Source organism: Lithobates pipiens, unplaced genomic scaffold (genome assembly GCF_037356315.1).
Source record: "Lithobates pipiens isolate NorthernLeopardFrog02 unplaced genomic scaffold, aLitPip1_a1.2 Scaffold_19, whole genome shotgun sequence".
Lineage (NCBI taxonomy): Eukaryota > Metazoa > Chordata > Amphibia > Anura > Ranidae > Lithobates > Lithobates pipiens.
This window is the reverse complement of record NW_027507764.1, coordinates 361,668,132-361,683,497: the sequence shown is the minus strand read 5'-3', so window position 1 is coordinate 361,683,497 and position 15,366 is coordinate 361,668,132. Positions and strand designations below refer to the sequence as shown.

General features: G+C 42.0%; 1 protein-coding gene across 2 annotated transcripts in view; it reads right to left on the bottom strand.

The window, feature by feature from the left end:
- The window catches only part of CAP2 (cyclase associated actin cytoskeleton regulatory protein 2), a 225,345-nt gene that overhangs the window by 34,997 nt on the left and 174,982 nt on the right, over positions 1-15,366 (bottom strand). For both annotated transcript variants that reach the window (XM_077492238.1, XM_077492239.1), the window contains one exon: positions 1,188-1,293. In XM_077492238.1, coding sequence (XP_077348364.1) covers positions 1,188-1,293 — 106 coding nt within the window. The remainder of the gene's footprint in view (positions 1-1,187; positions 1,294-15,366) is intronic.

Below are 15,366 nucleotides of genomic sequence, written 5' to 3'. Positions count from 1 at the left end.
TCCGTTAAGGGTTGGAGGAATTATGTGGTACATCTGACTGTTCCTGACCTATAATTTTGCCATTTGTAAGTGCAATTTATTGATTTGTATTGTTTATTAAAAAGCTGAATTCTGTTCAATTCAACATTCTTTTCCCTTTCCTCTGATGTGTTTTATTGGTTACATATTCATAAGTAATATGTAACCAATAAAACACATCAGAGGAAAGGGAAAAGAGTCTGCAGGCATGAGCAGCATAATGAAATAAGTAAATAAATAAATAAATACAATTCTGCATGTTATTTGACATAACAAGCAATTCCTTTGTGTAATTATGAAGCCACAATCACATTTAAAATGAAAAACAGGGCATACACAAAAATTTAATTCTGATTTTCCTTTCTCTCTGTTAACCTTCTAAAATTGGTATGCTTGCCTTGGACCTTAGTTGGACACCTTGCATCAGACTTCCCCTCATATACCGGTAATGCCGCATACACACGACTGGACTTTTCAACGGACTAGGTTTCAGATTAATTCTGTCAGATATTACGAATGTGTATGTGCTCCAGCGGATTTTTTTTCCCAAAAGCCCGATGGACCTAGAAATAAAACATGTTTCAAATCTTTCCGAAGGACTCAAGTCTGGTCGAAAACTCAGTTCGTGTGTATGCTAGTCCGACGGATGAAAACCGGCGCTAGGGCAGCTATTGGCTACTGGCTATAAACTTCCTTATTCTAGTCCGGTCGTACATCATCACATTCGAAACCCCCGGACTTTGGTGTGCTTGTGTGTGGCCAAGTCAATTCGTTCAGAAAGTCAGTCGGAACTCCGACGAAAGTCCGTCGGGAAGACCGTTGGACCTAGTCCGTCGAAAAGTCCGGTTATGTGTATGTGGCATAGCTGCTTCCAGAAGCTTGAGGGTCTCCAACCCAAAGCAAGGTTGGCGTTCACACAACCCATCCAGGGAGGCCCCTAAACCTTTGTGCACTGATGGCATAGTTGAACTTGCTACCTGTTAACAAGTAGCTTTAACAACTGCTCTAAATTTTGAATGTATTTTGAATGTGTGAAGGCTATTTCATATGAATTATATGTTCTGTTAAGCTGACATTTTATTGTGTATGTCACATACCACTAACTAAAAAATTGAAAAAAAGAAAAGTTAATTCTGTGTAGTTTACAAATAAATTGGGTATGTACTTACTGCATGGCCCCATGAAGTCCCTGTTGTATGATGTTCCTTAATGTATGCTTGCAGCTGATTCCAAATATTCAGGTAAGATTTTACCCAATCAACATGGCGCACGTCACTTAAACAAAGCAAAAGATCAAATGTTACTCTCCAGGAGCAAATCAAGAGAAAACATTAAACAAAGATATGAAAAATAACCAGGGTGTGCGAGAATTGGACAAACCAACACACTTCATTGTCGTGTTGTACACTTCTAATATACAGCTCTGGGGAAGTTATTTACAATACAGGGGAGGAATAGTTCACACTCAGAAACGTTCTCAACAATTCTCTTTGCCAGCAGGCTAAGTTTTCTTCTGCCAGAAGATTAATTACTCACGATATTTTTCTGAGCTGTGTGCGGTCTCCCAGGATTAACATTAAAGTGGTTGTTAATAACTGCATTAGATAAAGTGTTTGTTTGTTTTCTGAAAATGAAATGCTTGTCAATGTTTCTTTTCTATCAAAAAATATTACTAAGAATACCCTAAAATTTGTACTGAACTTCCATGTTGGCTTCTTAAAATGTCCTTGTACCATTTAAAAAAAGTTTACCTAATGTTGAACCAAGTCTATTTCAAATGTCTATTCAAATCGTATAAACAGATAGGATCCTCCCAATGGATGACTGAAAGCTGTGGCAGATTATATTTTTGGTGGTTTGTGTGGTCACCCGGGGCCCAAATATTCCAGGCAGCACATGCCTGACTGCCCATGGTTTATTGACACAAGCAAGCAAAGATTCTTGCAGAGCTTTGGAAAAGTCCTCAGGGTTTAAAAAGATGCTGGAATACCTGTAGACCATGTAGACCCTCTCCCCTGCTTATTCCGCATAGATTCTAGAGTGGACGACCCTACGTATCCTACCTAAATGGCAAAATAATTAAAATATCTGATCTGATGCACCAAGTGGTGTGTTTCATCCCTACATAAACATATGTTATGTGCTCAATTGTAAGTATTGGGACCTTCAGGTGGCCCTTGAGGTTTAATAATACCATTACTTAACAATGGTGATATACCTTAAACCGGCTGATGTCTCCTGACATTTGGCCAGTGTGTGCCAGGCATTAGGATTCATTTTTCAATTTAATTATGTATTGATACTTGGAATATTTTAATAATGTACTAAATTGTATGTTATGAAACTACTATAAATCAGCTTTATATTATCTGGTCTGTTTTTTATGTAATGAGAATTGTACTTATATATTAATAAATTGGTAATCATGTATATGAGTGTATTGAGTGGCTGTCTGTGTGTTGCGCCACATATAAAGTCCCAGAGCAAACCAATGTTTTTATACCTAAATGGCAGGAACAGGTGCTCTAGCTCATTCACAATCTGCACATGCACAGTGCACTCTCTCCCCTTCTACTGCAGTAGTGACTGAGCTCAGTGTTACGCAACAGATGAATTCCTACAGTTACACCTTGGAAACTGAAGATCTTTTTAATAACGTTTGGACTGCTTTTTAACATACTGGAGCAGTTGGAGTGCATAGGTATTGTTTTTGTTTTAAAAGTGATATAAAGTTGAACCAACCATTTAAAGTATAGAAAAATATCTGTTGATCTACCAATATTGCACTGAAAGTGTTACTAAACCTACATCATAAACGACTATCAATAAATGCTGTATTACATGCTTTTCCTACTCAGTCACTATGAGATTCATTTTCTGCAAAAAACCTGGTTGATCCCTATCTCCACCTTCTATTCATGTTCCCAATTCAGCTAGGGCTTTTGCAGCTTTTAGTGAGTTTCTATGCTGAACAGTTCACATCCCTATTACATCTCAGCAGCCCATGTGACTATAGAGTCACACATGCGGGTATATACAGGGTGGAAATCACAGCCCACTCCCTCCCTCCTACTCCATGCCCACTAACCAGGTAAAGACAACAGGGTGGGATATCACATGTAGATAGATGGAGGCTTCACCTCCCTGTTATTCTAAGACACAGGCTGGAGGGGTGTGAAATCCACCCACACCATGTTATTGCCAAAAAGCTCCTCCTGCTTATGCTTCCCTGCAGACAGGCTGGGAAAGATGTGGGTCATCATGTGGCAGCTGTTTATTGATTAGGAAAAAGGTACTTAGATGTTTTTTTTAACTAAAATAATCACAGTACCATTGTCCATATATAGAAATAGAAGGGGCAATGTAAATTAAAGAGTGTGTGTTTAGTAACACTTTAAGCCCTGCTGTGAGCTGTTAACCCACAGCACTTATGTGGATTGAGTAGTGTCAGCCCTGCCCATGGTCTGTTGCTAAACTGCTCAACTATTCCCACTCTCATTTCTCTATATCATAAAAAAATAGCCCTTCTATAATCCAAGATAATAACTAGAAGGGATCTTTAGGATAACACAAGAAGTGTGCAGAGGACACATGACAGCTCCACATTTCTGGTCAACATTTTTTTTTGCACTTTTCAAACAGGTTTGGCAAAATGCTGTATATTAAATTTGAACTCCAGGAAACCTAAAAGTCCTCTCTTGCAGTGGGGCTGCACCTACACTGCAAGGGATAACTGTTCATTTATGTGTTGAGTAAAGGTTAACCACTTCAGCCCCGGAATATTTTCCCCCCTTCCTGTCCAGAGCACTTTTTGCGATTCGTCACTGCGTTGCTATAACTGACAATTGTGCAGTCATGCCACGTGGCTTCCAAACAAAATTGACGTACTTTTTTCCCACACATAGAGCTTTCTTTTGGTGGTATTTGATCACCCCTGCAGTTTTTATTTTTTGCGCTATAAACAAAAAAATTTTGAAAAAAACACATTATTTTTTACATTTTGCTATAATAAATATCCCCCAAATATATATAAAAAAATGTCTTTCCTTAGTTTAGGCTGATACGTATTCTTCTACATATTTTTGGTAAAAAAAAAATCGCAATAAGCGTGTATTGATTGGTTTGTGCAAAAGTTATAGCGTTAACAAAATAGGGGATAGTTTTATGGCATTTTTATTAATAATTTTTTTTTACTAGTAATGGCAGCGATCTGCGATTTTTAACATGACTGCGACATTATGGTGGACACATCGGACATTTTTAACACATTTTTGGGACCACTATAATTTATACAGCAATCAGTGCTATACAAATGCACTGATTCCTGTGTAAATGACACTAGCCGTGAAGGGGTTAACCACTAGGGGGCAGGGTAAGGGTTAAGTGTGTCCTGGGGCATGTTTCTAACTGTGGCGGGGCGTGGCTACATGTGACATGCCACTGATCTCTGCTCCCAATCACAGGGAGCAGAGATCAGTGACACTGTTGCTAGGCAGAATGGGGAGATGCTTGTTTACATTAGCATCTTCCCGTTCTTCCTCCCTGTGAGATGATCGCGGGTATCCCCACGGCGATCGAGTCCACAGGACCCGACCCACGGTAATCCCGGCCGGCACGCACGCAATGGTACGATGGCAAATTTAAAGGGAAGTACCTGTACGCCCATTTGGCTGTCTGTGCCATTCTGCCAAAGTACATTGGCGTGCGCCGGTCGGGAACCAGTTAAGACGGCCAAACATGAATCAAAATTTGTCAGATTCAGAAGGAACCTGTCAAATTTGCGATCCATGTTTGGGTACCCTCGTTGTACAGAAGTTAATGTATCAATCAATTTTTTTGTCCCAAACGATCAGTACCCCAGTATAGCTGGCAACACTGATCATTGTGTTCCTCGCCATCAGAAATGGCCCTTTTTTTTTAACCTTCTCATTCAACCCGCTGGTTGAATGAAAAAAAAAAATGTACATCTTTGTACTGCTAGACTGGTCCCTGCATCCTATTCTCCCCTAGACTCTGGTGGTCTAAGGTTCCCTGACACCATTAACCCCCCTCGCGGTATTCCCGAGTCTGGCTCGGGGTGGAGATTTTGTACCAAATGCGGTAACCCGAGCCAGACTCGGGACCACATCGCTGATGCAGGGAGATGTTACTTACCTTCTCCCCTGGATCCAGCGATGTCCCCCTGCTGTGTGAGCGAGCCGTGCTCCGCTCGATCTATCACTGAACCGATCTCCGTTCCCTGCGAGCGTTGCGACGCACGGGGACGGAGAACGGCGCCAAATTCAAAAAGTAAAACGCACACATTACATACAGTATAATGTAATCTTATAGATTACATTGCTGTATGTAATTATTTCACATATCCTTTGTCCCTAGTGTTCTGCCCAGTGTCCTGCATGCAGTTTTATCTTATAAAAACTGTTCTTTATGCCTGGAAACTGGAGATTGTCCATAGCAACCAAAACTGTCCCTTTACATCAAAAATGGTTTTAGACCAGCTAGAAAACAGAGATAATAAATTATAATCACTTGCAGAATTGAGTGACAGATTTAAGTGAGTTATTCCTAAGAATTACAGGACTACAATATAAAACACCAAATTTTCATGCAAAATAATTGTACCGCTTTCAGCACCTAAAATCTGAAGTAATCGTACCGCCAGGGAGGTTAAGACTAATGCAGGGGATGTGAGGGCACTGAGAAACAGTCCACTGCTGGGACATAGGGAAGCTTTGTCTGCCGGAGAAGCAGAGGATCTGGTAAGTAAAAATGCTTTTTTCTGACGCCTTCATGGCAGCACACACACTGGGTTGTGACTCCGGCCCCACAACCTGACAGGATTGGATTAACTATAAATTTGAAGGGTAGACCCCCTGCTGCATTCTCTTTTTTATCCTCACCTGACAGGTTGGACGGATGGAGTTTTCCTGTTACAGATGAATAAGCCTCTACCACATTCGCCCCAGCAGGTTCAAGCCTCTCCTGTTTGGAAGTCCCTCCCGTACAGTCTCTAAAGGAGCTTCTATGGAGGGAACCCCCATTCTGGTGGTCTCAGGGGGCTACTGGATTTCTGGCATTACCAAAGCTTTAAAGAAGCTTTTTTACCTTTGCAGTGGACTCCCTTTCTTCTTTTGCCTATTAATTCCTCTTATTTAAATATTAATATCCATCTTTTATGTCCATAGTAAGTGGTGGTTTATATTCCCTTTTTTTCTCTACCTTTGGGATTGCTGTCTCTTGTAGTCCCCCGTCATGGCTGCCGTTTGTTGCTCCTTCAGTGGTGTTTTCTCTATGCTGTAATTCCAGCCTAGATGGCGCCGTTTGGCCGCACTGAGCACGTGCAGTGCCAGTTTCTTCCTCTATGTTTTTTAATGTGTGTTCCCTTATCCAAAATGGCGCCGGAACACTCAGGACGCTTCTGCGCATGCGCGGAGCATCAATTAGCCGCCGCAATGGCGCTATTTTCAAATACAGAGCTGTATTTCTCTGTGATTCTGCTGTGCACTCTGCAAGGTTGCTGCCTCTGCATGTAGATCACTCTGCAGTCTCAAGGTAAGTCCCTGTGGGACTCCTATATTATTATTATTATATTGTTTCTTGCAGATAAACTTTGTTATGAATAATAAAAAATTTAATAATTAATAAATAAATAAGTAATGTATAAATAAATAAATAATATATATATATATATATGTATATATATGTACACATTATTTCTCTCTATTTCTCAGACTGTCCTTCCCCCCTTTTTTTCTATGGAGTCCACTGCCCACGCAGACCACCATCAGCAAGTTAGGTAAGAGGCTTTACCGGACAAGGTGAGTATTGAAGGGGAGAAAAAAAGAGTGTCAGACGTTAAATGCTGCATTTTCTTGGCAGCCTGTCTAGATCAAGAGCCGCAAGTTCCAGGCATGGGAGAAGATCTAGCCATACGTCAAGCAGGAGGTCCCGCAGGAGCCGCTCAGGATCTCCTTCACGGCACCGAAGGCACAGCCACTCATGACATAGCTACTCACGCCACAGTCGATCAAGTCGCAGGAGATCTCCTTCCTCAAACTGTCAAAGCCGCCACAACCGACCTGCAGCAAAACGCTTGCTGGGTATGCGCGCTCCGGCACTGCCAGATAAACTTGCCTGTCGCTCTTGCTTCAATGATGCTACTAAAGAGAAAGAGGCAGATGCAAGAATTGCTACAGACCTCATAAGAGAATCAGTGCGGGAGTCCATACTGGAAACAACAACACCAGCATTCGATAGAGCTGCTCCCAGTACGTCTTCAGCAGACCCCCATCTCACTTAGGCATCAGAATCTTCCTCTGAAGATGAGGGTCAGGAGATGTCAGTGGGCTTTGATTTTTCCCTGGTGGAACCCTTTGAAAAGGCCGTTAAAGAAGCAATCGGCTGGCAAGATGATGCGGCGGAACCTCAGAAAATACGGAAATATTTTCCAAACCTAAAAAGAGATCCGGTATCCTTCCCATTTATAGAGGAGCTGGAGGATCTCATTAAAGACGAGTGGGAGAGGTCTGACAAAAGATCTAGTCTTACAAACAGATTAGCCAAGATGTACCCTTTTAAAGAGTCAAAAGTGAAGCCTTTGATTAATGCTCCCATCGTCGATTCCTTATTAATGCATCTCGCCCGCAACGTCACACTACCAATCGAAGATGCAGTTTCCTTTCGGGATGTACTTGACCGAAAGATGGACCTAGAATTGAAGAAGGCATATTCCATGGCTGGGGGAGCCTGTAGACCAGCAATTACCACAGCAGCAGTGGCCAGAGCCATCTCAGGATGGGCATCTAAAATAGAAAAAGACCTACAGGATGACATTGAAATGGGAAAGATTATTTCCTCTCTGCAAGAAGTCAATCTAACAGGGGACTTTGTAGCAGAGGCATCAGTAGATTATAAGATCTTCAGCCAAGCTATGCTGGCCTCTGTAACAGCGAGAAGAGCGCTATGGCTCAAACCGTGGATGGCCGATACAGCATCCAAAATAAATTGGTGCAGAATTTCATATAATGGCGCAAATCTGTTCGGTGCCAAGTTAGACTCTGCTATATCCATGGTAACAGGAGGGAAGTCAGGCCTGATCCCCTCCGATAGGAGACCGAAGACGCAGAAGGGAACGGTTTACAGACTTAATCTTCTGGACAAATAGAGAGAGTCCAGGTCCTACTGTCCTGGTAGGGAATTTAGAAGGGACTGGAAAAATACAAAACCTTATTTTCTAAGGATACAGAAATCTAAGGCCACCCCGGCAGGGAAACAGAAGGAACTTCACCAAGATCTGGTCAGACCATATAAAGGATTTATGGACACAATCCGATTTGGACACAGGTGGGAATTCAAAAACAGACTCCCACCAAATCATTTCCAGACAACCAGAGTACCATCCTCAGTACCCCAAAGGATTCTGCTAGTAAAGTAGGTAGCAGAATTGAAACAAAAGGGAGAGATCCTGGAGGTCCCATCATGCCAAAAGGGAAGAAGGTTCTACTCTCCCTTGTTTCTGGTAGAAAAGACAGGGGATTTGTGTCCTGTATTAGACCTCAAGATGCTCAACAAGGATATCAAAGTTGAGGCTTTCAAAATGGAAAACCTTCAATCCATACTTCTAGCAATAAATCTGGGTGATTGGATGCTTTCAATAGATTTATCCGACGCTTATCTGCATATAACAATTCATCCGGCCTTTCAAAAGTTTCTCCGATTCGCCATAAACCAACATCATTTCCAATTCCAGTGCCTCCTGTTCAGCATCACTTCGGCACCCAGGACGTTTACGATAGTATTGTTACCGTTGGTGGCTTTCCTCAGAGAAAAGGGATCACGCGTCCACCATTATCTGGACGACATCCTACTTTTAGCAAAGGCTCAAGAGACGTTGATTCATCACCGGGAGATCCTCCTTACGACCCTCCAGAAGTTTGGGTGGATAATCAATTGGGAAAAGAGCTGTCTGCGACCCACACTAAATATGATATTTTTAGGGGCAGATCTGAACACCAAAACAAACAAGATACAGCTCCCACAAGAGAAGATCCGGCCTCTGATACAGAAAATGCAGAAGCTGCTATCAACGAATCACTTACCAGCCAGAGCCTGTCTGAGTGTACTAGGGTCCATGTCCGCAACCATACCCATGGTATGAAAACCTTACAGAACTCATTCCTCAGGCAGTGGGATGGAGTCTCAATGCGTCAGACCATCTTCATCTCCAGATCGGTGAGGCAATCGATATGGTGGTGGACGCGCCCAAGCAATCTCGGGAAATACAAACCGATAGTCCCTCCAGACCCGGAAGAAGTCCCTTCGGATGCCTACCAGAGCGGTTGGGGGGCCCACTATCAAGACCAGGCAACCCAGGGCCAGTGGTATTTTCAGGCTCAAGGTTTGGTCTCGAACATTTTAGAGCTCAGGGAAGCCTTTTATGTCTTAAGGGCATTCGCACCATTTCTGACGGACAAGAATGTGCTCATTCGAATGGACAACCAAGTAGCAGTATCTTATGTTCGGAAGCAAGGGGGTACCAGGAGTGCCACCTTGATGGAAGAAGTTCGGCCCATCTTGGAATGGGCTCAGATACATCTAACAAGTTTAAAAGCAGTGTATGTCCCAGCGGCACAGAACATATTAGCCGACTGCCTGAGTCGAGAAACGCTATCCAACAACGAGTGGTCGTTGAACCCTCGGACTTTCTCCCTCCTTACGGAAATCTGGGGAACGCCGGAAGTAGATTTAGCAGCCACTCCGACGAATACCAAGTGCCACAGATTCCTGTCAAGAGGTTAATTCCCATCGGAGAAGGGAGTGGACTGTCTAGTTCACCCATGGAACTTCAAGTTGGGGTATATATTCCCTCCAACTCCATTAATTGCAAGGTTCCTATCCAAGCTTCGGAGATCGTCGGTGACGGTAATTACGATTATTCCACTGTGGCCGAGGAGGCCGTGGTTCACGACACTCTTACAGCTCAGCCTTCAACCTCCAGTTCCTCTCCCAATAACTCCGGATCTTCTGTCTCAAGGTCAATTTTTACATCCTGCACCAGAGAAATTGCACCTGATGGCCTGAAAAGGGCTAGACTAAGAGCGCAAGGCTGTTCTCATGAAGTCATATCAACCCTGATGCAAGCCAAGAAAGCTACTACCAATACCATCTATTCAAAGGTTTGGGGAAGATTCTGCTTCATGGCACAACGGAAAGGATGGAATTCCCTTTCTCCGGAACCCTCTCAAGTCCTGGAATTCCTCCAGTTGGGGGTCAACAAGAGTCTAAGCTTAAGTACCCTAAAGGTTCAGGTATCAGCTCTGTCAGCTAAAACAGATACTAAGTGGGCATTCCACCCATTGGTAATCCAATTTTAAATTTAATTTTTTTAAAGATTAAACCCTCCAGGAGGCCAGTCTTTCCATCATGGGATCTTTCAATAGTTCTCCATGCTCTCTCTTCTCCTCCGTTTGTTCCATTTGAAACTATCTCTTTATGGGACTTGGCTTTAAAACTGTCTTTTCTCATTGTGATTACATCAGCTAGAAGAGTGTCGGAGATTCAAGCATTAATGGCTTCGGAGCCTCACTTAGTTCTCTTTCCCGACAACATAGTCCTAAGACCTTCCGAACACTTCATACCCAAAGTGGCAACTTCCTTCCATTACAACCAAGACATCATCCTTCCATCCTTCATGGACGATCAGGGTAATCCTCATCCACTAGATGTCAAAACAACCATCATGAACTACTTAACTGCTACCACCTCTTTTAGGAAAACAGACTCTCTTTTGATCATTCCCCATGGAACCAGGCGCGGGCAAGCCGTCTCCTCACGCACTATTGCATCCTGGTTAGTCAGAACCATTAAAAAAGCTTACTCCACCCAGAATATGGCGATTCCTGAAGACATCGGGGCTCATTCAACTAGGGCAGTGGCTACCTCTTTGTCAGCGTATTGTAGGGTCTCACCAGAGACAATATGCAGGGCAGCAACATGGTCCTCCAGGAATACCTTTATTTCCCACTACAAGTTGGATTCCGCTCATTTATCCATGCAAGACTTCGGCAGATCCATCATTAGAGCCAATTCTTCAGCATTATAAGGAATAAATATTATTTTACTGGTGAGTTATTTCCCAGTGTGTGCTGCCATGAAGGCGTCAGGAAAATGGAAAATTGTATACTCACCTTTCCATAATTTTCCTTTTCCTGATGCATCTTCATGGCAGCACACAGTGCCCTCCCTGTTTCTTTTGTGATGATATTTACAGAGAATGCAGCAGGGGGTCTCCCCTTCAAATTTATAGTTAATCCAATCCTGTCAGGTTGTGGGGGCGGAGTCACAACCCAGTGTGTGCTGCCATGAAGATACGTCAGCAAAGGAATATTACGGAAAGGTGAGTATACAATTTTTCATTTTCTCCCCCCTAGACATAAGAGAGCAGTTAACCCTTGCAGTTGGGCTTCAAACAGATTATAAGGAAGCAAATGAGCGAAGTTTATTGTTTACATATACTGTAATTAAGGCCAGTATATCCAACAGATTTTTTCATTATATCCCCATGTTAAAATAAACTTTATAACAGGATTCTCAGAATCAGAAAGTCCATATTATATAACACTTCAGAAGGTTCTTTCTACTCGCTACTACAGACAGTATTGTTTAGGTATATTGTTAAGCCTAAATTGACTTATTATTGCATGCATATTTTAATAATAGTAAAATTTCCTACAGCACTGTTGCATTTATCTGTATAGGATGAAGGTTAGTTAAACAATGTTAATATATTTCATGGAGATGAAAGGAAAAACACAATAAGTAATTCCTGACTTTACGTCACATGCAATGCAAGAGACTACTAAGTAACACCATACAGAAGTCTAGCATTGTAACATACAACAGAGATGAACCAGGACCATAAACCAAAGTGAATAATGAACATTAGTAGACCAGTCCATGTTAAATTATGTGAAGCTGTAGGTGTGAATCTTAACATGATATTTATATTACTAGTTATATTTGTCCTATTTTAATAACTGTATGCAGACAACAAATCATTTCCAAACATGCAGTGGTAAAATAGCCACTTCAGCTCTGGAAGGTTTATCCTCCTTCATGACCAGGTCATTTTTTTTTTTTGCGATACAGCACTGTGTTACTTTAACCACTTAAGCCCCGGACCATTTTCCAGCTAAAGGACCAAGCCCCTTTTTGCGATTCAGCACTGCGTCGCTTTAACTGACAATTGCGCGCTCGTGTCCCGTGGCTCCAAAACAAAATTGGCGTCCTTTTTTCCCACAAATAGAGCTTTCTTTTGGTGGTATTTTTTGCACTATAAACAAAAAAAGAGCGCCAATTTTGAAAAAAAACACACATTATTTTTTACATTTTGCTATAATAAATATCCCCCAAAAATATATATAAAAAAAAACATTTTTTTTCCCTCAGTTTAGGCCGATACGTATTCTTCTATATATTTTTGGTAAAAAAATCATAATAAGTGTTTATTGATTGGTTTGCGCAAAAGTTATAGCGTCTACAAAATAGGGGATAGTTTTATGGCATTTTTATTAATATTTTTTTTTACTAGTAATGGCGGCGATCAGCAAATTTTATTGTGGCTGCGTCATTATGGCGGACACGTAGGACAATTTGACACATTTTTGGGACCATTGGCATTAATACAGCAATCAATGTAATTAAAAATGCACTGATTACTGTAAAAATGTCACTGGCAGTGAAGGGGTTAACCACTAGGGGGCAGTGTAGGGGTTAAGTGTGTGTGTGTGTTTTTTTAACTGTAGGGGGCGTGGCTTGGCGTCTGACGTCACTGATCGTCTTTCCCTATAACAGGGAACAGACGATCAGTGACAGGCTCAGTAGGAAGCACGAGGAGAGGTTTGTTCACACTTTCCTCTTCTCGTTCTTCAGCTCTGTGACTCGATCGTGGGAAACCGCCAGCGATCGGGTCTGCGGGTCCCGCGGCCACGGTCACGGAGTGACCCGCGGCTGGGCACTTAAAGAGCAATGTACAGGTACGTGATTGTGCCCAGCCGTGCCATTCTGCCGACGTATATCGTCGTGAGGTGGTCCTTAATCGGTTAACTGACAATTGTGTGGTCGTGTGACACTATACTCAAATAAATATTTTTGTAATTTTTTCCCACAAATAGAGCTTTCTTTTGGTGGTATTTGATCACCTCTGCGGTTTTTATTTTTGCCTCTATAAACAAAAAAAATTAAAATTTTGAATTTTTTTTTTTTTACTTTTACTTTACTGCTATAAAACATACCCAATAAAACATTTTTAAAATCAAACGTGTTCATCAATTTAGGCTGATATATATTCTGCTACATATTTTAGGTAAAATAAAAGCCCAATTAATTAATTATATTGACTGGTTTTCTCAAAATTGATAGCGTCTACAAACTATGGGATATTTTTCTTTTTAACTAGTAATGGCGGTGATCAGCAACTTATAGCGGGACTGTGATATTGCAGTGGACAAATTGGACACCTGACACTTTTGACACTTTTTGGGGACACGAATACAATGATCAGTGCTAAAAAATATGCACTGTCACTGTACTAATGACACTGGCTGGCAAGGAGTTAACATCAAGGGAGATCAAAGGGTTAAATGTATGTTTAAGTTGTGCCCAGTTATGTGGAGGAGGTGCTTTGACTAGTAGAAGGCAAAGATCCGTGTTCCTGCTAGCAAAAACACAGGATCAGTACATTCCCCTCTGACAGAATGACAATTAGCCTTATTTGCCATTCTGCTTATGTCCTGAACGATCAGTGGGTCCCAGCGCACATCGAGTCACCTGGACTCGCTGATTGACTCTCACTGTGTTCAATCACAGCGGGAGCGAGTCTCCAGAGGAGCACGCCCCAGACCCGGAGCTGTAAGATAACGTACCAGTACCTGTTAAAAAAGAACGAAAGGTTTTTTTTTTTCTTTATTATTGATGGTGTTTTATTTTTTGCCATCTGCGTCCCATTGTAGAGATTTCCTATCAATTCCTGTCCCATAACCAAACAGGAAGTGAGCGGAAATCCCTCCAAATTGAGGGAATCCCTGATTGTCAGGATCACTGGAACTAATGTCTGCATTGGACGGTTTCCTCTCTATTCCTGTTCTAGGGACAACTTACAATTTGGGATTTTCTATTACTTTCACTCTTGATGATACTAGTTAACAGGACAAAAAGGAGGGTGAATCTCCCTTCAGTGGCTGTTTATAAACATGTCTGAAAATTGCTTAACGTTTCACTAAGAGCAAGAGGGATTAGAACACTTTTCAGGTTTTATTGCTGTGCTACCCTTTAGGGAGACTCACCCTCTCTATTTGTCCTGTTTACCATTGTCACTGAAACTGAAAGTAAAGGAATATACCAAAATTTTGAGTTGCTCCCAAAACAGGAAAATAGGAGAAATCTTCCAATGGGGACACTAGTTCTGGTGATCCTGACGACAATCAGGGATTCTCTCACTGTGGAGGAATTTCCCCTCGCTACCTGTTTTGGATATGGGACAAGAAGTGAGAGGAAATCTCACTCCTCAATGGGAAACAGAGGGCAAAAATACCTGACAGGGGTTATAACACTCCCTTTATCAAAAATGAACAATAAAAAAGTTTCAACTACAGTTCTTCCTTAAAGGGAAGCTCCAGTTACGGACTGCCCGCCGCTTTTTTACGGCTGCTGTTTGAAGGAGTATATCCTTGTTATGGCAGCAGCTAGCTGCCATAACCCCAGTATCCCCTTCTTCAGCGGGTGGTCCGCTACAAGATAAAAGTGGTCCCTGCGGCGGATTCGGTGCAAGATCAGTTTTATCGGTGGCGGGAGAGGGCCCCCCGTCGCGATCCGGTGCCTTCTACCGCTTACCGGAGGCGATCGCGTCCTGCTGCTGGCTCAGTATGGAGACGAGTGAGGGGAAGATGGCCTCCACCCGTCTCCATACAATTGCTTGGTGGAAGTGACGTAAAAACATCACTTCCTCCCATAGCTCCTAAAGGGTCAATTTTTTTAAATTATTTTTTTCAATTACAATTTTTTTATTTTTTTATTACATTTATGAGATCTAAGGACTTTTTGACCTCAGATCTCATATTTAAGAGGACCTGTCATGTTTTTTTCCTTTTAATAGGAATAAAAGTGACCTTTTTTTTTAAACAGTGTAAATAAAATAAAAAATAAAAGGTAAAATAAATAATAATAATAAAAAAAAATTTTTAAACGCGCCCCGTCCCGCCGAGCTCGCATGCAGAAGCTAACGCATACGTGAGTAGCGCTTGCATATGAAAACCGTGTTCTAACCACACATGTGAGGTATCGCCGCAATCA